This window comes from Prionailurus bengalensis, chromosome C1 (genome assembly GCF_016509475.1).
Source record: "Prionailurus bengalensis isolate Pbe53 chromosome C1, Fcat_Pben_1.1_paternal_pri, whole genome shotgun sequence".
Taxonomy (NCBI): domain Eukaryota; kingdom Metazoa; phylum Chordata; class Mammalia; order Carnivora; family Felidae; genus Prionailurus; species Prionailurus bengalensis.
The window spans coordinates 85911715-85934978 of NC_057345.1; the positions used below are offsets into that span (position 1 = coordinate 85911715).

General features: G+C 37.4%; 2 protein-coding genes across 2 annotated transcripts in view; one reads left to right on the forward strand and one right to left on the reverse strand.

The window, feature by feature from the left end:
- The window catches only part of DBT (dihydrolipoamide branched chain transacylase E2), a 53671-nt gene that overhangs the window by 21711 nt on the left and 8696 nt on the right, over positions 1-23264 (reverse strand). The window contains exons 3-4 of the mRNA XM_043575669.1: positions 22017-22092; positions 4876-5057 (exon numbers count right to left, since the gene is read on the reverse strand). Coding sequence (XP_043431604.1) covers positions 4876-5057; positions 22017-22092 — 258 coding nt within the window. The remainder of the gene's footprint in view (positions 1-4875; positions 5058-22016; positions 22093-23264) is intronic.
- LOC122480834 (39S ribosomal protein L35, mitochondrial-like) lies at positions 7920-8461 on the forward strand. Its single transcript, XM_043575670.1, has one exon. The coding sequence runs from the start codon at positions 7920-7922 to the stop codon at positions 8424-8426; it is 507 nt and encodes a 168-aa protein (XP_043431605.1). The 3' UTR covers positions 8427-8461.

A 23264-nucleotide genomic window follows, 5' to 3' on the forward strand; every position in this document is an offset into this window, starting at 1 on the left:
CCAAGCTGTCAGCACAGAGCCTGACGCAGGGCTCGAACTCACAAGCTGCGAGATCATGACCTGAGCCAAAGTCGGATGCTTAACCCACTGAGCCACCCAGGTGCCCCAGCACCTGACTCTTGATTTCAGCTCAGGGTCATGATCTCATGGTTTGTGAGACTGAGCCACGTGGTGGGCTCCATGCTGATAGCAGACAGCCCAATGCATAGCTTGAACCCAAGAACTGCGAGATCATGACCTCAGCTGAAGTGGGATGCTTAAAGGACTGAGACACCCAGACGCCCCCAGTAAGCTCTTTTCAAGTAGAGGTCTGTCTACAGTCAAAGCACTCATAGATGGGACTTGGACATCACAAGTAGAGTTTCCCTTATCAAAATTACCTTGATGCTCCAGCCTTGGAAAGGAGACAACACCACCATGTTACAAAAGGTGGTGCCAGAGAATATCATTTAAACAAGCATTAGAAGACAGGATTAATCTCCAATACTACTATTAAGATGTCTAGTTTTGGGGCGCCTGGGTGGTTCAGTTGGTTAAACGTTGACTTCGGCCTAGGTCATGATCTCGCCATTCCTGAGTTCGAGCCCCGCATTGGGCTCTGTGCTGACAGCTCAGAGCCTGGAGCTTGCTTCGGATTCTGTGTCTCCCTCTCTCTCTGCCCCCACTCCGATCATGCTCTGTCTCTTTCTCTCAAAAATAAACATTAAAAAAAATTTTAAAAAAAGATGTCTAGTTTTGATCATATACTCTTAATGGTTCTATGTTATAATTATTTTCCACCTGTAAAATGGAAATAATATATTTTATACTTCTAAAAGACTTTTTGTTTGGTAATTTTCTATTTATAGTATAATTGGTTTTACTAGCACTAAAACAAAAAAACAATATAAATTCAATATTATTACAAATTCTTAAGAAAAGGTTCACAGAATATTTAGAAACTGTCCCATTTCTAAAATTAAAGAGAGGGATATATAAATGTTTCGTAAATTGAATCTACTGTTCCATAGGCTTGCTTATATATAGGTTATGCTTTATAGTTTATTCTTATAGTAAAAAAATACAATAAAACATGAATGTAAAAGCAAAATGAAACTACAGTGCGAGATAACTGTTCAGAATACACTCTGGCAAACAAACCAGAATAGCTAGCAAATGATCAGTTCTCTATGAGAAATACTATCAGATACTTTTCACTCTGAACATAACCAACACAGTCTCATTTTTTTACAGACATACAATAAACTGCACAAACATAAAATATAAAATTTGATAAACTGTGAAGTATGTATATACACATAAGCCATCACCACAATCAAGATAAGGAACTTGTCCACCAGCTCCAAAAGATTCCTTATACCAAGGAAAACACTAATCAGTTTTCTGTCATTATAGATTAGTTTGCATTTTCTAAAATTTTACGCACATAGATTCTACAGCATGTTTTCTTTTTGGTTTGGCTTCTTTTGCTCAGCATAATTTCTTTGAGAATCATTCATGCTGTACAGATTAATTTTTGTGAAACAATTCTCTAGAAAAAAAATACCCGTATTCTGAAAAAGTTCTATAATTTTGTAATTTGCTATATATCAAGATTTATTAAGTTGAATGTCATTTGAAACGCCAAAATAAACTCTAAAACTAAAACCGAACAATAAAAAAACCCATAAATCTCAGGGTGCTGAGATGGCTCGGTCAGTTGAGTGTGTGACTCTTGATTTCGGCTCAGGTCGTGCTTGTGGGATTGAGCCTCGCGTCAGGCTCTGTGCTCAGTGTGGATCCTGCTTAAGATTCTCTCTCTCTTTCCCTGTGCCCCTCCCCTCAGCTCATGTGTGCACTTGCTCTCTCTAAAAATTAAAAAAAAATTTTTTTAATTTAAAAAATCCACAAATCTCAATTGTTTACTTGTTCATATAAATAATTCTTTTTTTTTTTTTGGATGGTCTAGATTGGTATCTAAATCTGGTTTAAAGCGCCTGTCAGGGTGTTCTAATTTAATGACATCCATAATAGTGTTCAGCATTTTGCTTGCCTCAGTTTGTGCCAAGACTGCTGCTCCCTAGTGGTCTAGTGGTTAGGATTCAGTGCTTTCAGTTTGTGCCTCTTTCCTTTCTAGGTCCTAACTAAATTAAAAAAAAAAAAAAAAAAAAAAAAAAAGTCATTGATCCACCATAATAATTTTGTGTTTCAGGTAATTTTAAAAGGTGAATTCTTTTTTGGTTTTAATATTCTTAAATCATGCCTTTCAATAGAAGTTTGGCAATCAAGATAAAAGGAAACACCCCTACTACCTACTTTATGGTCTCTTGTCCATGCCACATTAAAAGGAACAAGAGCCCTGAAGAAATAGATTAATTCCAGATCTGGGGCAGGGAATGTACAAGGTGACTTTCAGATCATCTTCCTGTGTCAAAAGCAAGGAAGCTTTTGAAAATTAATGGGGTCATGTTAAAAGAACACCCAGGAGCGACCTTGAAAGGGTCACTCCTACTAACAATTTGAGCATTAAAAAGAATGATTATAATAGATTAAACACAGCAAATCAACTGAATAGACACAAAGAGAAAGTTGGAAATTTAATATCACTATTTGAAGGGGCTATCAAAGCAACTCCTTGGCAAGGGAAAAGGATGAACCATTTATTCTGTTTTTCCAGCAGGAACTGTATTTCAGGGTAACTAATAGGCCCAGCTGATGAGGGTGAAGTGCCCCTTTACAGAATAATGCCAGCTAATAATGTAAAGATACTGACAGAATCAAAAAAAAAAAAAATCATCATTCCACAACCACTAAAGCAGTTGTTGATTTAGGCCAGGATTCTCAAATGATTATAGTGCCAAAGTGACACCACCTGGGTAACTTTCAGGCTGCAAAGGATAAAATGTAACTGTACAATGACAGGGCAAGGGAATCATTATCCCAATTCACTGTTTACACTGAGCGTCACTACAGCAGGTAATCTAAATGTTATGGTGCCCTGATGTGAAGCAATATGAAGTACACAATATCACCCATGATATATTCTAGCCAAATATTTAACTTGAACCTAGCCTTTGAAACTTGCTTTCAGTTTACAGGAACTTACCATGGTAAGAACAAGTCAAACACCGTCATGGAAAAGCAACAAGACACAAAGTGTGACGTTCTGCAAAACAAATGGCACAGTCCCTTCCACGAGTCAGTGTCGTGAAGCAACATGTGGGACAGTGTAAGTCATGTGAAGAGAGACCGTGGGCAATGTAGACTCCCATATTGGACCCTAGTTTGAACAAACCAACTGAAATTTCCAGGACATTCTGCGGGTGACCGGGGAGATTTAAATACAGTCTGATCATCAGATAAAATGAAATCATTGTCATGAAAACACATACGTAATTAAGCAAACATTCGAATACAGCAAACACAACATATTACTCTGGTAAAAAATGACTTCAGTGCGTATGTGTGAGCTTAGAAAAATGTCTGGAGTGATATACATTCATGTGTTAAGAGTGATGATTTCTGAGTAGCAGGAATATGTTTTTAGTTTCTTATTTTCGATTTTCTGCATTTTATAGCTTGCTACATGCACACATATCCTTTTATAGTAGAAATTAAATAAATAATAGGAAGACTTCAATAAGTCATCTTCCACCTTCTGGAGGCAACATGTCATAGTGGAAAATAATCTGGACAAAGACAGGCCATGGAGTTCAAAATTTGGCTCAGTCACTGACCATTGGGCAAATTGCCGAGCCTCTATAGGTTGTGTTTAGTTTCTTCATCCATTAACCTGGAATACTTCACAAGTAAGGATAAATAAAATAACAATTAAACTTTTCATAAACTATCAAGTATGACTGTGGAATTAGTGATTGTTGTTACTGTTAGTATTAAGTATATAGTCTGCAGAACTACAAGTCAACCAGCCACTGTAATTCAGAATTCTTCTGGACTTTCGAATGATACTACTAAAATTCTATTAGTATTCTATTCTATTTCAGCACTTCTCAGACAGATTGCTGGCTTAGGACTACATCACAAAACTTAAGCCACCTCCAGCCCCATCCCCGCATCCCCCATAGCAGAGCTGTTTCCTACATGACATAACTTTAACGTATCACAACAATGCCATAAGGAACTTCCGAGGTAGACAGCCATCTAGCTGTCTGCCAATACCAGGAGAGCCCACTGTTTTAGCTTTCCTCTGCAATATTTTCACAAGGAATTCGCTTTTGTCAGGACATCTACTGCTTATAAGTTCCATGGTTGTTGCTTTTTCTAAATGCTAGTTTCTTCACTTTTCACTATGATTTTCCTTCCTTTCTCTTCCACTTCCCTTCCAGAAGTTTGGCCTTCATAACCATTACTAATGAAAGTATTTTTTTTAATATTTCTTTTTGTTTTTTTTAGTAATCTCTATCCCCAAAGAGGGGCTCGAACTCACAACCCCAAGATCAAGAGTTGCATGCTCCACTGACAGAGCCAGCCAGGTGCCCCAAGAAAGTGTTTTTGTTTTTGAATCAGTGGAAAATACAACAATCCTATTATGTTAGATTTAATCTTTTGCATACTCCAGTTTTTGTTATTAGTGACTAGTGTTCAGGGCCTGAATCTTTAATTCCTGAGAAAGCCCATCAGTTCTTTGAATACTAAGGTTTCCAGAAGGCAGGCCCCCAGATAAATTCAGTGTTAATGTGTACATTTCTAACATGGTAACTGGTCAAAAGATAATCATTCATAGCAGAAGATCTTTTCTATTTTCCTGATTACAGCTTCAAACCACCAAATTAAACCCTGTAAGTTATTAAAAGTAAACATCTCTTTTAATTGGTACCAATGACAAAAGGACAACAGTAATCAATTTGGCAAAACAGATGAACACATTTACAATACCTTTTAAAGCTTCCGTTTCTATGTCTACTAATGGCTTTCCCACATAGGCAATATCGTCTAGATTATAATACAGTTTTTTAATGACTCCATCATAACGACTAGTGATAGTAACAGAAGCTTTATCACTTTGAACTTCACAGATGCTATCAAACTGAGACACTGTATCTCCTTCTTTTACATACCTAAAAGAAAAAGACACAAAACACTTTTACATGACCAATTGTAAGTATATAATACTAATCATCCTAACAATGTTACATGCTACACTGAATTAGATTGGTATCCACCTAGCAAAGCAATTAGTCCCAGATGTGCACCAAAGAATGTTTCAGAAAAGACTATAAAGGCTTCCAGAGTCTCTTTAATGTATCCTCAAGAAATACTAAAACTTTAAAAACCATCTATAGATCTATAATCCAAAAATTTAACTAATTTTCAGGAGTTATGCCTCACCCAATTCTTGGAAGCAGTTCTAAAAATGTTTTAAAAATGTTATTTCCTTTCATTATTTTATATTAGCCTTTACCAAACTTTAAGAGATGCCTATTGTTTCTATAATTAAGTCCAAAAATTGATATCCCTAACGCATATTCTTTGTAATTTCATGAATTTTGGATTGAGTTCTCTCAATCTTTGTTTCTACAATTATTTTAATATGTCCTTGTATATGAGTCTCTTTTCCTCCTTAATCATCTTAGGTATGCTTTATGAGGCTCTTCTAGATACTCTTATTCAGCAAACAGAATAGGAGGAATGGCACCAAATCTGAAATTCAACATATAACTTTGGTTCTAATACCATTCTTGATGTGTCTAGCACATTTCTGTCTCAGTACCATCAATTCTTCATTAAGATAATTGCTCAGTCATTCTTATTCCTTGTCTTCCTGTCTTAACCAGTTCTTAGTCCATAATAAAACATCACCCTTGACATAGAAACTAGGTTTAAAAGCACATATAGAAAACTTACACTTCTAGAATGGTGGGCTAAGGACCTCCAGGATTCTGCCATTCTATAAATGTAACAAGTATACTTGGAGAAGTTGTTAAAAATTGCCTTTTTCAGAATTCTAGAAATTACAATAAGGCCTGTGACAACCAAGAAAGACTTATTCAGGAAAACTGGCTGAACCTCATTAAAAACAGCTAGTTTTATTATTTTAACTGGTTCTATTCTCATTCTCCTTTCCCCAGCTTAGCATTAGTTGTGAAAATCAACAGCCTTACAGCCAGGGATGCCTGGGTGGCTCAGTCGGTTGAGCATCTGACTTCGGCTTAGGTCATGATCTCGCGGTTTGTGAGTTTGAGCCCCACGACAGGATCTGTGCTGACAGCTCAGAGCCTGGAGCTGCCTCAGATTCTGTGTCTCCCTCTCTCTCTGCCCCTTGCCTTCTCGTGCTCTCTCTAAAAAATAAATAAACATTTAAAAAAAGAAAAAAAAGAAAAAAAAATCAGCAGTCTTACAGCCATAGCAAGGGCAGACCCAAGTCTGGAGTTCCACAAAAAGCGATACTCCCAGAGAACACTTACTATTTGACTCATTGGGCAGCTTTCTGAAAAAATACCACTCACAGAGCTTGTTCTTGTTTGATCTGACTCAGCTTTCTCAGGGTGTTTGCTGAGAAACAGTCCACAGCAATTGTTTAAAATCTTGACTGGCTGAGGCAGTGAAAAAGTTGAGGCAAACAAGAGGTTCTAAAAGGAAGATCTGGGTAATGAGATGTCCATACATCTTACCACAGATTTGCCACATTATTTTATGTAAAATATCCAGTTTTCAACATAAAATTACAAGACATGTAAAGGAATGGAAAAGTATTATGGCACGTGCACAGGAGGGAAAAAGTGGTCAACAGAAACCATCCCTGAAGATGCCAAGATGTTAATTAACGATAATTAATATTATGGGGCACCCGGGTGGCTCAATCAGTTAACTGTCCAAATCTTGATTTTGGCTCAGGTCATGATCTCACAGTTTGTAGGATCAAGCCCCGCATTGGGCTGTGCACTGACAGCATGGAGCCTCCCCCATTCATGCACATTCTCTCCCTCCCTCTCTCTCTCAAAATAGATAAACTTTAAAAAATAATAATAATGTTGGGGCACCTGGGTGGCGCAGTCGGTTAAGCGTCCGACTTCAGCCAGGTCACGATCTCACGGTCCGTGAGTTCGAGCCCCGCGTCAGGCTCTGGGCTGATGGCTCAGAGCCTGGAGCCTGTTTCCGATTCTGTCTCCCACTCTCTCTGCCCCTCCCCCGTTCATGCTCTGTCTCTCTCTGTCCCAAAAATAAATAAACGTTGAAAAAAAAATTTTTTTTAAATAATAATAATGTTACTAATTAACTTTAATAAAAGTTAAATTAAATCAACAATTAAATATTCAAAGAACTAAAGGAAACCATATCTAAACAATTAGAAGGACACAGGAGAAAATGGTGTCTCTCACCAAATAAAGAATATCAATAAAGAGATAGAATCTTTGAAGATATAATGACTAAAAACTTCCTAAACTTGATGAAAACACTAACGTACACATGCAAGAATCTCAACAAACTCCAAATAGGACAAATTTAAAAGAGCCACACCTAGACACGTCATAATCAAACTGCTGAAAGACAAAGAGAGAATCTTAAAATCAGCAAGAGAAAACCACATTCATCAAGTACAGGAACTCTTATAAGATTAACAGATGGCTTCTAGTCAGAACCATGGAGTGCTAAAAGAAAAAAAAGACAGTCAAGCATCTTATATCTACGAAACTATCTTTCAAAAATGAAGGAGAAATGAATACACTCCCAAATAAATGAATTTGTTCCTAGCACACTTGCCCTACAAGAAATGCTAAAAGCAGTCCTTCAGGCTGAAATAAAAGGACAATAGCAACTCAAATTCACATAAAGAAATAAAGAATATCAATAAAGGTAATTACATAGGTAAATATGCAAGCTGTGATATTTTGTTTGTGCCCCGTTTTAATTCTATCTGATTTACAAGACAAGTGTATAAAGCAATACTTTAAAAACTATTGGTGTTCGGGGATGGCAAGATGGCGGCCTCTGCCTTTGCCCATGCCTTCAGAGCTGCATCAGGGGTCTTACAGCCCCTGAATATTTTGGTGTCTTCAGCCTGTCAAAACGGTGTCAAGAATGCCTGTCTTAGTTCTGCACTGTCCACCCGGCATTTTAGTTCTCTGCAGACACCAGTTGTTTCCTCTGCTCCCAGACTTGCCACGTCTGTCAGAAACCTGACATGTGGACATACTGCAGCAATCCTCAATAGAGCGGCCCCCTTGCTTCCAAATGTCCTCAAGCTACCAGTCAGAACTGTAACATACTTCAGTTCACAGAAAGGGAAGAGAAAGACTGTGAAAGGTGTCATCTACAGGTTTCTTAGACTTCATTCTGGCCTGTGGCTAAGGAGGAAGGCTGGTTATAAGAAAAAATTATGGAAAAAGACAACTGCAAGAAAAAGGCACTTGAGGGAATTCGTGTTCTGCAATAAAACCCAGAGTAAGCTCTTAGATAAAATGACAACATCTTTTTGGAAGAGGTGAAACTGGTATGCTGATGATCCTTATTAGAAGTATCATGATTGCTGGGGCGCCTGGGTGGCTCAGTCGGTTGAGCGTCCGACTTCAGCTCAGGTCACGATCTCGCGGTCCGTGGGTTCGAGCCCCGCGTCGGGCTCTGGGCTGATGGCTCAGAGCCCGGAGCCTGCTTCCATTCTGTGTCTCCCCCTCTCTCTGCCTCTCCCCCGTTCATGCTCTGTCTCTCTCTGTCTCAAAAATAAATAAAACGTTAAAAAAAAAATTAAAAAAAAAAAACAAAAAAAACACCAACTGCTTTAAAAAAAAAAAAAAAAAAGAAGTATCATGATTGGACAAACCTGAAAGTCTAGATTAGAAGTTTTATGACTTCCCAGTTACTGAATATGTATCTTTGTGTATATGATGTCTTTGGAAAAATGAATAAGTGTAAAACTTGATGTAAATTGTGCCAATTGGTATGGAAACATACAGTTCCAACATTAAACTTATTAAAGTTTTAAAACTTAAAAAAAGTAAAAATAAAAAAAAAACCATTGGTGTTCTATGTAGAAAACCCCAAAGAGTCGATCAAAAAAATTGCTAGAACTAATACATGAATTCAGCAAAGTTGCAGGATATAAAATCAATGTGTAGAAATCTGTTGCATTTCTATACACCAATAATAAAGCAACAGGAAAAGAAATCAAGGAATCAATCCCATTTATAATTGCGTCAAAAATATTAAGATACCTAGAAATAAACCTAACTAAAGAGGTAAAAGATCTGTACTCTGAAAACTATAGAAGATTTATAAAAGATACTGAAGAGGACACAAAGAAATGGAAAAGCATTCCACGCTCATGGATTGGAAGAACACTGTTAACATGTCTATACTACCCAAAGCAATCTAGACATTTAATCCTTATCAAAATACCACCATACTCTTTGCAGAGCTAGATCAAACAATCCTCAAATGTGTAGGGAACCACAAAAGATCCCAGATAGCCAAAGCAATCCTGAAAAAGAAAAACAAAACTTGGAAGCATCACAATTCCAGATTTCAAGCTATATTACAAAGCTGTAGTCATTAAGACAGTATGGTACTGGCACAAAAACAGACACATAAATCAATGGAACAGAACAGAAAACCCAAAAATGGACCTACAACTATATGGTCAACTCATCTTCGACAAAGGAGGAAAGAATATGCAATGGAAAAAAGACAGTCTCTTCAACAAATGGTATTGGGAAAACTGGACAGCAACATGCAGAAGAATGAAACTGGACCACTTTCTTACACCATACATAAAAATAAATTCAAAATGGATGAAAGACCTAAATATGAAACAAAAAACCATCAAACTCCTAGAGGAGAACACAGATAGCAACCTCTTTGAGCTCGGCTGTTCCATGTTCTTACTAGACTTGTCACCAAAGGCCAGAGAAACAAAAGCAACCGTGAACTACTGGGACTTCATCAAGATAAAAAGTTGCACAGTGAAAGAAACAAACAACAAAACTAAAAGGCAGCCTACACAACGGGGAAGATATTGGCAAATGACATATTTGATAAAGGGTTAGTAACTAAAATCCATAAAGAATTTATCAAACTCAACACGTAAAAAACAAACCAGTTAAGAAACCAGCAGAATACATGAATAGACACTTTTCCAAAGAAGACATCCAGAGGGCTAACAGACACATGAAAAGATTTTCAACATCACTCATCATTAGGGAAATAGAAATCAAAACCACGATAAGATACCACCTCACATCTGTCAGATGGCTAAAATTAACAACACAAGATACAACAGGTGTTGAAGATGCAGAGAAAGGGGAAGACTCTTGCACTGTTAGTGGGAATGCAAACGGGTACCGCCACTCTGGAGAACACTATGGATATTCCTCAAGAAACTAAAAATAGAACTATCCTATGATCCAGCAATTGCACTATTAGGTATTTACCCAAAGGATACAAAGATACAGATTTGAAGGGGTACATGCACCCTAATATTTATAGCAGCATTATCAGCAATAGCCAAACTATGGAGAGAGCCCAAATATATACAACTGAATATCAGTCATCAAAAAAGTGAAATCTTGCCATTTGCAATGTCATGGATGGAGCTAGAATGTATTATGCTAAGAGAAATAAGTCAATCAGAGAAAGACAAATATCCTATGATTTCACTCATATTTGTAATTCAAGAAACAGAACAGAAGAACATTTGGGAAGGCAGGGGGTGGAGGGAGAAAAGAAAGGGAGACTCTTACTGATAGAGAACAAACTAAGGGTTGATGGAGGGAGGTGGGTGGGAGATGTGCTAGATGGGTTATGTGTACCAAGAAGGGCACTTGTTGTAATGAGCACTGGGTGTTGTATATAAGTGATGAATCACTGAATTCTACTCCTGAAGTCAATATTGCACTGTATGTTAACTAAAATATAAATTAAAAAAAATTATTGATGGGCTTATAATGTTTAAATACATAATACATAAGACACTAATAGCAAAAGGGAGGGGAGAAGGAAAAATCTATATTGGAGCAATGTTTTTAATGCACTATTTAAACTAAGTTAGTATTAACCCAAATTACATTGTTTAAAAAAATTTTTTTTTAATGTTTATTCATTTTTGAGAGACAGAGACAGAGGAGGAGCAGAGAGAGAGGAAGACACAGAATCTGAAGCAGGCTCCAGGCTCTGAGCTGTCAGCATAGAGCCCGACGCGGGGCTCAAACCCATAAATGGTAAGATCATGACCTGAGCCGAAGTCAGACACTTAACCAACTGCACCACCCAGGCACCCCTACATTGTTTTTTATTAAGCCACAGGGCAACCACTAGGAAAGTAACTAAAAATTATATATAGTAAAAGAAACAAGGAAATTAAAATGGTACAGTAAAAATATCGATTTATCACAAATGAAGGCAGTAATGGAGAAATACATAAAGAAAAAGCACATAAAACATATAGAAAACAAACAGCAAATGGCAGATGTGAATCTTACCTTATCCATAATTACATTATATGTAAGTGGCTTAAACATGCCAATAAAAGGCATAAATTGGAAAAATGGATTTCAAAAGATGATTTCACCATATGCCATCTACAAGAGACACAAATAAGTTGAAAGTAAAAGGACACACAAAAAAATATCATGCAGGAGGGGAAGATGGTGGTGGAGCAGGGACACCCTAGGCTCACCTTGTCCCACAAATACAATTAGATAACTATTAAATCATCCTAAATACCCCAGAAATCAATCTGAAGACTGACAGAACAAACTCCATAACTTACAGGTAGAGAAGAGGCCACATCGATGAAGGTAGGATGTGTAGAGTCATGGGTTGGGAGAGAAATAGATCAGCCATTCCAGGAAGGAGGGAGCCACAGTGGCAGAGAAGGGTGAGAGAAAGATTAGCACACAGGGGAGTGCATGGATAAAACTGATTCCCATAGCAATTGGTTTGGAAAGCGAGATGGGCTGAATTTTGGTAGTTCCTGCAACCAGAGGGGCGTAAAGCCTAGAGCTTTAAAGGTCAGCAGGCTTGGCTCAGACAGAGTCTGAAGGCATTGGGGCTGCTGTTAGAGAGAAGGCAGAGCAAGCAGCCTGCAGAAATACAGCATGGAAACAGTGATCTCAAGAGCACCTGGGTCACAAGGTGGGGAGGTTATTTGGTCATCTCAGAGTATGTCCCAGAGAGGCAGCATTCACATATAGAACCCTCCAGAAACAAAGGAATTGACGGTGCCATCCCTACCTCCACCCAGCAAAAGCACAAGACCACCTGCAGGAGGCAGAGCAGTGCTGACACTCATAACTTGGCTTACTTACAGCAAGTCCCACATCTCCTACTCCACGCTCCAATGGAACCACCCTTCTTTGTCATGCTTGCCTCAGTCCCAGCACAGTGGGACCCACCCCCCAGAAAACTGGCCCAAACCCCTACCACCACTGTGTGTCCCAATTTGGGAGTTTTGCAAAGCCTCAGTTCCAGCAGTGGTGGCAACAGGTGTCATTTCACAAGCAGACCAGAGCACACCTAATTAAAACATACCACAGTCAGGCCAGGGACCAAAGTCTGCCCACAACAGTCAAACAGTCTCGGCAGACAATTAGCCTGAAGGATAAAGTGGCCAGAAAAGAACAGCAGAGAACATTCCATACACATTGAAGAAACCCCAGAAGCACTAGGCCCTGTGGAAGAGGGGACACTACATGGCAGGTCACTACAGGACCTCTTCTTCATAAGGCCATTACCCTCAAGAACAGGAGATGTAGCTGACTTTCCTAACACAAAGAAACAGGCACAGAGACTTAAACAACATGTGAAGACAGAGAAATCTGACCCAAAGGAAAGAGCCGGAAAAAAGCCATGGCTAGAGATCTAAGCAAAAGAGATACAAGTAACATGCCTGATGGAGTGTTTCAAGCAATAATCATAAAAATATTCATTGGATTTGAGAAAAGAAATAAAAAGAACCAGTCAGAGATAAAGAGCAAGATTAGATATACATTTAGTGCAATGTACAGCAGGCTGGAAGAAGCGGAAAAATGAATTAATGATCTAGAAGACACAGTAATGGAAAGTAATCAAGCTGAACAAAGAGTGAAAAAAGAATTATACAAAATGACAACAGACTTAGGGAAATCAATGACTCCATCAAACATAATAACATTCATATTATAGGAGTGCCAGAAGAAGAGAGAAAAGGGGGCAAAAAATTTATTTGGAGAAATAATATCTGAAAAATTCTCTAATCTGGGGATGGAAACAGATATCCAGATCCAGAAGGCACAGAGAACCGCCATCAAAATAGACGAAAGCAGATCCATACCAAGACATATTGTAATCAAACTGGCAACAATATAATTTTAGTGATAAAGAAAATTTAAAAGCAGCAAGACAAAAGATAGTAACATATAAGGGAAAATACATAAGGTTATTAAGGGATTTTCCAGCAGAAAGTTCCAAGCCGGAAGAGTGGCATGGTATATTCAAAGTACAGAATGGGAAAAATCTGCAGCCAAGAACACTCTATCCAACAAGCCTATCATTCAGAATAGAAGGAGAGATAAGGAGTTTTTCAAACAAACAAAAACTAAACAAGTTCATGACCACTAAAGCAGCCCTGCAAGAAAAATTAAAGGGTCTCTTTGAATGGAAAGGAGAGACTGAGAGTGACAGTATAAAGGCAGGAAACACAAAAGCAGTAAAAATGAATATTTCTATTAAAAAAAATCAGTCAAGGAATTCACAAAATAAAAGGCTGTAAAATATGACACCATATATTTAAAACATGCAGAGGAGAGAAGGATGTGTTCGAATGACCATTAATTTAATATAGACTGCTATACACAGAAAATGTTATATACAAACCTAACGGTAATAACAAATCAAAAACCACTAATAAATATGCAAACGATAAAGAGAAAGAAATCCAAATATATCACTAAAGAAAACCAGCAAACAATGAAAGAAAGACAAGAAAGGTTCAGGGAAATTTTTCAGAAACAACCACAAAACATAATAAAATGATGAAAAACACATCTATCAATAATTACTTTGAATGTTAAGTGGGCTAAATATGCTAATCAAAAGACACAGGGTGAAAGAATGGATAAAAAAACAAGACTCATCTATATCCTCCTGCCTACAAGAGATTCATTTTAGACCTAAAGACACCTGCAGGTTGAAAGTGGGGATGCGGAAACATCTATCATGCAAATGCATGTCAAGAGAAGGCTGGAGTAGCAATACTTATATCAGACAAAATAGACTTTAAAACAAAGGCTGTAACAAGAGACAAAGAAGGAAATCACATAATAAGAAAGGGAACAATTTAACAAGAAGATAGAACAACTGTAAATATTTATGCACCCAACATGAAAGCACCGAAATACATAAAACAGTTAATAACAAACATAAACTAATCAATAATAATAAAATAATAGTAGGGGACTTTAACATCCCGCTTATATCAATGGACAGATCATCTATACAGAAAATCAGTAGGGAAACAATGGCTTTCATTGATGCTTTGGACTGCCGTATTTAACAGATATATTCAGAACATTCCATCCTAAAACAGCAGAATACACATTCTTTTCAAGTGCACAGAGAACATTCTCCAGAATAGATAACATATTAGTCCACAAAACAAGCCTTGACAAATTCAAGATTGAAGTCATACTATGCATCATTTCTGATCACAATGCTATGAAACTAGAAGTCAACCACAAGAAAAAGTATGGAATGACCACAAATACATGGAGATTAAATAACATGAATGGGTCAAACAGGAAATAAAGGAAGAAATTTACAAAGTACATGGAAATAAATGAAAAGGAAAACACAAGGTCCAAGCCTTTGGGATGCAGCAAAAGCAGTTCCAAGAGGGAAGTTTATAGCAATACAGATCTACATCAAGAAGCAAGAAAAATCTCAAATAAATGATCTAATCTTAGACTGATAGGAGCTAGAAAAAGAACAAACAAAACCTAAAACCAGCAGAGGGAAGGAAATGATATATATTAGAGAAAAAAAAAATGGTATAGAAACTGAAAAAAAAAAAAAAATCCACTAGAACAGATCAATGAAACCAGGACCTGATTCTTTAGAAAAACCAATAAAATTGATAAACCTCCAGTCAGACTTTTCAAGAAAAAAAAAGAGAAAGGACTCAAATAAATGAGACAGGAGAGATAACAACCAACACCACAAAAATACAAACAATTATAAGAGAACATTATAAAAAAAACATCTGCCAACAAATTGGGGCAACCTGGAAGAAATGGATAAATTCCTAGAAACATATAAACTACCAAAACTGAAATAGGAAGAAATAGAAAACTTCGACAACCAGCAAAGAAATTGGATCAGTAGTGAAAAAACAAAAGTCCAGGACCACATGGCTTCACAGGCAAATTCTGCCAAACACTTAAAGAAAAGTCAATACCTAGTCTTCTCAAACTATTCCAAAAAATAGAAAAGGAAGGAAAACTTCTAAACTCCTTCTATGAGGCCAGCATTACCTTGATACCAAAACCAGATAAAGACTCCACTAAAAAAGAGAAGTACAGGCCAATATCCCTGATGAACATATATGCAAAAATGCTCAACAAAATACTAGCAAACCAAATCTAACAATACTTTTTTAAAAAAATCACTCACACAATCCAGAGGGATTTATTCTTGGGTTGCCACGGTGGCTCAATATTTACAAATCAATCAACATGATACATCACATCAATAAGAGAAAAGATAAGAACCATATGATCATTTCAATAGACATAGAAAAAGCATCAGACAGGGGCGCCTGGGTGGCGCAGTTGGTTAAGCGTCCGACTTCAGCCAGGTCACGATCTCGCGGTCCGTGAGTTCGAGCCCCGCGTCAGGCTCTGGGCTGATGGCTCAGAGCCTGGAGCCTGTTTCCGATTCTGTGTCTCCCTCTCTCTCTGCCCCTCCCCCGTTCATGCTCTGTCTCTCTCTGTCCCAAAAATAAATGAACGTTGAAAAAAAAAATTAAAAAAAAAAAAAAAAAGAAAAAGCATCGGACAAAGTACAATATCCATTCATGGTAAAAACCCTCAACAAAGCAGATCTAGAGGGAACATACCTCAACATAATAAAGGCCATATATGGAAAAACCCACAGCTAACATAATCCTTAATGAGGAAACACTGAGAGCTTTTCCCTAAAGACAGGAATAAGATAAGGATGTTCACTGTCACCACTTTTATTTAACATAGTACTGGAAGTCCTAGCCAGAGCAATCAGACAAAAAAAAAAAAAAAAAAAAAGAGAGAGAGAGAGAGAGAAATAAAGAGTCTCCCAGTTGGTAAGGAAGAAGTAAAACTTACACTATTTGCAGATAACATGATAGTATATATAGAAAATCCAAGACTCTACCAAAAAACTGCCAGAATTAAAGAACAAATTCAGTAAAGTTATAGGATACAAAATCAATGTACAGAAATCTGTTCCATTGCTCTACATCACTAATGAAGCAGCAAAAAGAGAAATTAGGAAAACAATCTCATTTACAATTGCACCAAAAATAATAAGATATTTAGGAATAAACCTAACCAAAGAGGTGAAAGACCTGTACTCTGAAAACTATAAAACACCGATGAAAGAAACTGAAGATGGTACAAAGAAATGGGAAGACATTCCCTGCTCATGGATTAGAAGAATATTATTAAAATGTCTACACAACTCAAAGCAATCTATATATTTAATGCAATCCCTATCAAAATACCAACATCATTTTTCACAGGAGTAGAACAAATAATCCTAAAATTTGTACGGAACCACAAAAGACCCTCAATAGCCAAAACAATCTTGAAAAAGAAAAGCAAAGCTGTAGGGATCAAAATTCCAGACTTCAAGTTATATTACAAAGCTGCAGTAACCAAAACAATATGGCAACCGGCACAAAAATAGACACATAGATCAATAGAACAGATCAGATAATCCAGAAATTAATTCACAATTATGTGGTCAATTAATCTTTCACAAAGCAGGAAAGAATATCCAATGGGAAAAAGACAGTTGCTTCAACAAATGGTATTAGGAACACTGGACAGGTATATGCAAAAGAAGGAAACTGGACCACTTTCTTACACTATACAGAAAAACAAACTCAAAATGGATTAAAGACCAAAATGTGAGGCCTGAAACCATAAAAATCCTAGAAGAGAACACAGGCAGTTATTTCTAAAAAATTTTTTTTTTTCAACGTTTATTTATTTTGGGGACAGAGAGAGACAGAGCATGAACGGGGGAGGGGCAGAGAGAGAGGGAGACACAGAATCGGAAACAGGCTCCAGGCTCTGAGCCATCAGCCCAGAGCTCGACGCGGGGCTCGAACTCCCGGACCGCGAGATCGTGACCTGGCTGAAGTCGGACGCTTAACCGACTACGCCACCCAGGCGCCCCCACAGGCAGTTATTTCTTTAACATAGGCCATAGCAACTTCTTTCTAGATATGTCTCCTGAGGCAAGGGAAACAAAAGTAAACTATCGGTACTACATCCAAATAAAAAGCTTTCTGCATAGTGAAGGAAAAAACCAACAAAACTAAAAGACAACATACTGAATGGGAGAGGATATTTGTAAATGACATATGCAATAAAGGGTTAGTATCCAAAATGTATAAAGAACTTATAAAACTCAAAACCTAAAAAACAAATAATTCAATTAAAAAATGGGCAGAAGACATGAACAGACATTTCTCAAAGACATCCAGATGACCAACAGACACATGATAAGATGCTCGTCAACACCTACCATCAGGGATACACAAATCAAAGCTACAATGCAATATCACCTCACACCTATCAGGATGGCTAAAATCAACAACACAAGAAAAAACAGGTGCTGGTGAGGATTGGAGAAAAAAGAACCTTTGTGCACTGTTGGTGGGAATGCAAACTGGTGCAGCCAATGAGGAAAACAGTATGGAGTCTCCTCAAAAAGTTAAAAATAGGAATCCCTACTATCCAGCAATCACACTATTGGGTATTTACCCAAAGGATACAAAAACACTAATTCAAAGGGATACATATACCCCTATGTTTATAGCAGCACTATTTATAACAGTCAAGATATGGAAGCAGCCCAAGTGTCCATCGATTATTGAATAAAGATGCTGTGGTATATACATATAATGGAATATTATTCAGCCATAAAAAAGAATGAAATCTTGCCTTTTACAACAACATGGATGTAGCTAGAAAGTATAATGCTAAGTGAAATAACTCAGTCAGAGAAAGACAAATTCCATATGATTTCGCTCATATGTGGAATTTAAGAAACAAAACAAATAAGCAAAGGGCGGGGGGAGACAGAGGCACAAGCCAAGAGATGCTTAATTACAGAGAACAATACGATAGTTACCAGAGATGGGGGTGGGTGGAGGGATCAGTTAAACAGGTGACAGGGATTAAGGAGTGCATTCGTCCTGATGAGCACCAGGTGAGAGATGTAATTTTGAATCACTATTTTGCACACCTGAAACTAAAACTAACATGACACTGCATGTTAACTGGAATTAGAATAAAAATTTAAAAAAAAAGAAAAAAGAAACAGCATATACCCAACACATATCACCATACTTACACCATATACACTTACCACACATATATTACACACACACCACCAGACACCAAACTCACATTACACATGCCCTACCCATATACCACTCATACTGCACAAACAACCACACAACACACACAAAAGACACAAACACATGTATCTCACTAACGTACAGCATACATATAACCAACACACAAGAAACACACAACACTCATACAACACACACACCACACATGTAATACCATAGACACACATTTCACACATAAATATATTACCTACACACCAGGCATACACACCACACAGTCACACATAAAACATACCCAACACACACACCACACATATACCACACGTAGAGTAGACACAAACACAAATACTGCACTTACAACACTCACACCCTGCATACACCACCACACACAAAAAAACACTTCATACATACCCAACACACACACCATACACATTACACATACTAACACACTCCACACACACAACACTCACAAAATGCATAAACCACATACCAACTCAAGACATATACCACATTATTGTCACATAAAGATCACACATTTAACACACACACATCACACAATAACACCACACATTCACAACATACACAAAACACACATACCACACAAACACACACGCTAAAAAAATTCATGGAAACATTAACCAAAAGAGAGCTGGGAATGGCTGTATTAATATCAGACTAAATTAGTTGTATTAATATCAGACTAAATTGACTTTAGGATGATAGCACATATATAATCCAAACTTTTGTTGTGGAAGTTTGTCAGAAACTTTATGAAATTGAAGTGTTTTTCTTCTTTATCCATATATTTGCTCCTACAAGTTCTAAGAAAACATAAGGTTTTAGTGCCACTTATATAAACACATCCTTCTATTAAATCATGCTTCCTATATATTCAAATTTCTATTCTCTGTGTGTGGCACAGAATTCTGCTTTTTAGCATTTTACAAACTGCATTAAAATATAGATTTTTTCCCTTGAGTTGAGATTTATAGATTAAAAAAAAATTTTTTTTTAATGTTTATTTTGAGGAAGAGAGAGACAGAGTGCAAGCAGGGGAGCAGCAGAGAGAGAGGGAGACACAGAATCTGGAGCAGGCTCCAGGCTCTGAGGTGTTAGCATAGAGCCTGACACGGGGCATAGAGCCATGAACCATGAGATCATGACCTGAGCCGAAGTTGGATGCTTAACTGACTGAGCCACCCAGGTGCCCCAAGGTTTATAGATATTAAGCTAGAGAAAAAGCACACAGAATTCAAGGCAGCTGTTAATATTTCTTAAAGAACTTGTAGAGGTGCCTGGGTGGCTCAGTTGGTTAAGCATCCAACTTCGGCCCAGGTCATGATCTCATGGTTCATGAGTTAGAGCCCTACATTGGGCTCTGAGCTCACAGTGCAAAGCCAGCCTAGGATTCTCTCTCTCCCCATCTCTCTCTCTGCCCCTTCCCCACTTGTGCACGTGCTCTCTCTCTCAAAATAAAGGAATAAACTTAAAAAAAAAAGGAATGTCTGAAAAACTTTAGTCAAATATGTGTTTTTAATTTAATGAACTATTAATTTTCATGAGGAGTGAAATTATCTCCGTTTCCAAAACCCTAAAACCTTATTTCAAGTAAATAACTCTAGAGATTTAATAAGAGGTAGAAATTAAGAAATGTGAAAAAATATCTACAATCTACAAAGACTAGTCTTGGTCTTAGAACATATCAGTAACTTAAATGTACATAACACTTCGCAGATTTTAAAGGTACTTTCTATACATTGCATTATTTGATTCTTTCAAGAACCCTTGCCAGATGGCAGAGTAAGTACCATTACTCCCATTTTACACATTAAGAATCAATGGCTCAGCAAAGACAAAGTAAGTCCCAGGCAAGATGGCTAATAAGTTTCAGAGTTGGGCTCTTCTGATTCGAGGTCCATTGGCATTTCCTAAATCTCACAGTGCCACTAGAGACATAACTGTAAGGCACAATTATGCTCTTCTCCTTTTGTAATTTACAAAGCAATAATAGGGAGAGCTACAGAGAAAGAATGTTCAGGTGGCTGAATCAGATTCTTAAGGGGATCTTCAAGAGTATAAGACTATGGTGAGAGACTATCTATTCATCTTAACTGCTACTTCTAGATACCTTTAAAAATCCGTTCCCTACCAAGAAGTGTTTCTTTTTTTCTAAAAAGTGAAAGAAGGTAAAGAGGCAGAAGGAGGACTAAGGCAGTAGAGGATTTTTACTTCTGTTTCAAGGCTTTTTCTGAAAAATCTTTAGCCTTTTCAAAAATTATTTAAAAACAACTTTTTTTAATGTTTATTTTTTGAGAAAGAGTGTGAGTGCAGAGGGGCAGAGAGAGAGGGAGACACAGTATCTAAAGCAGGCTCCAGGCTCCAAGCTGTCAGCACAGAGCCCAATGTGGGGCTTGAACTCACAAACTGCGAGATCATGACCTGATCTGAAGGTGAATGCTTAACGGATTAAGCCACCCAGGTGCCCCCCAAAACTACTTTTTGATTAATACTTTTTGGTATTAAATTTGAATCTATTCTAAAAATATAGGCAAACTGTCAGAGAATGGTGAATCAAATGTACTTTGCATTCTTACTGAGGTCATTTCCAGTACAGGAAGGAGAGCTTAGCTTATATTATGATTTTAAAATAGTCTGCAAATTAATAATAAGTTCATACACAAACGCCATTCAAAACACCTGGTCATAATCAAGTTAATATCTGTTATAGGTTAATTTCTCTTTTTTAGCTGATGGGGCGCCTGGGTTGCTCAGTTAAGCGTCTGACTTTGGCTCAGGTTATGATCTCACTGTCCCTGGGTTCAAACCCCACATCAGGCTCTGTGATGACATCTCAGAGCCTGGAGCTTGCTCTGGATTCTGTGTCTCCCTCTCTCTCTGTCCCTCCCCTGCTCACACTCTGTCTCTCTCTCTCAAAATAAATAAACATTAAAAAAATTTTTTTTTTTTTTTAAATTCTCTTTTTTAGCTGAAGTGATGAGTGGGCAGTGAAAAAGTTTTTTAAAAGAAGAAAAAACAGGGGCATCTGGGTGGCTCAGTCAGTTAAGCGTCCAACTTTGGCCCAGGTCATGATCTCACAGTTCGTGAGTTCGAGCCCCACATCAGGCTCTGTGCTGATAGCTTGGAGCCTGGAGCCTGCTTCGGATTCTGTGTCTCCCTCTCTCTCTGCCCCTCCCCAGCTCATGCTCACACTCTGTCTCTGTCAAAAATAAATAAACTTAAAAAAAAAGAAAGAAAGAAAAAATAAAGAAAAAAAAGAAAAAATAATTCTTAATAAATTACATCAAATAAAATATCCTGATGTATGATGAATTCTGTTGACAACATATTAGCAATACAAACTACCTTACTGCTTTAAAAAAGAAAAAAAAAATCGTTAAGAAAGAAGTTTCTCAAGTTAAACAACTCCCACTTATTTTGGCACACATTATTTTTACATTGACTGAAAATTTTTTTCAGAATAACTTACCATTCTTTAATAGTTACTTCTCTAATCCCTTCTCCAATGTCTGAGAGTTTGAATTGAACAACTTGTCCCTGCAGTGCTTCAAAGAAAAATGAAAAATGATCTCATTAAATATGTAATATACTTCTAATAGATGCTTTTATAGCTAAAATTAGAAAATATTCTCAAGCAGAAGCAGAAACCATTGCATTTCACAGATAAAAAAGTGTTTCATAATTTTTAAAAGCGTAATTGTCATTCATAACCATCAAAGATTTAAATAAATTATTCAGTATCACAGACCTACTGATATTGTCACAGCACTTACATTTTCCAACTTCCAAAATAATGTTCCTTTACAAGGGTATAGAAGGCCCAACTAGCTGGATAGCCTTGTTTTCTGTTATTAAACTGTAATAATCACTAGTGTCCCACTCTTAGATCTCTTCTGACTTCATATAACTATTCTCATTTTTAGTGGCTAACGATCAGGCATACACATCTAGAAAACCTGATGAAAAATTTCTCTGTCCACCATGTTCTGCCAACTTATCATTAAATTTCAGTCCTCTTTCCATTTTTCACCCCTTTTTGAATTTCTACCCCCCACTTGTGTAACAATTAGATACAAATGATACTTTATGGTAATTATTCCCAAGAGAAAGTATTTCTGGTCAACAACCTATGTTCCTCTCTTTTCCACGGTAACACGTGACTCTGAATGGATTCCAGAGTGCTCCTCTAGGGGGCACCTGGGGGGCTCAGTCAGTTAAGCCTCTGGCTCTGGCTCTGGCTCAGGTCATGATCTCATAGGTCATGAGTTGGAGCCCTGTGTCAAGCTCTGTGCTGACAGCTCAGAGCCTGGAGCCTGCTTCAGATTCTGTCTCTGTCGCTCTTTGCCCCTCCCCACTCGCACTCTGTCTCTCTCTCAAATATAAGTAAACATTAAAAAATCTTTTTTAAAAAGTGCTCCTCTATCTTCAGACTGCTGTTAATTAAAATTGCTTATAAAACACACAACAAGCTGATTAAGGTAGTAAAACTTTCTTCAATAAATATGAGGAGTCAGTTAATGGTTAAGAAATACAAATACATTTCTGATATAGAGGTATTAGGTACCTCTTGTTTCCTCTCTATCTAGTAAGTTGGGTCCTCTCACAGCCTGCTGCTCATAGTATAAACTGGAACCTCTCTGAAAAATAGTTTGGTGTTAAGTATCAAAAGCTTAAAGAAAAAAAAAAAAAGAGGGGGCGCCTGGATGGCTCAGTTGGT

Bases quoted from the DNA above. Each gene is read 5' to 3' on its own strand.
- LOC122480834 (XM_043575670.1), top strand. From the start codon at position 7,920: ATGGCGGCCTCTGCCTTTGCCCATGCCTTCAGAGCTGCATCAGGGGTC.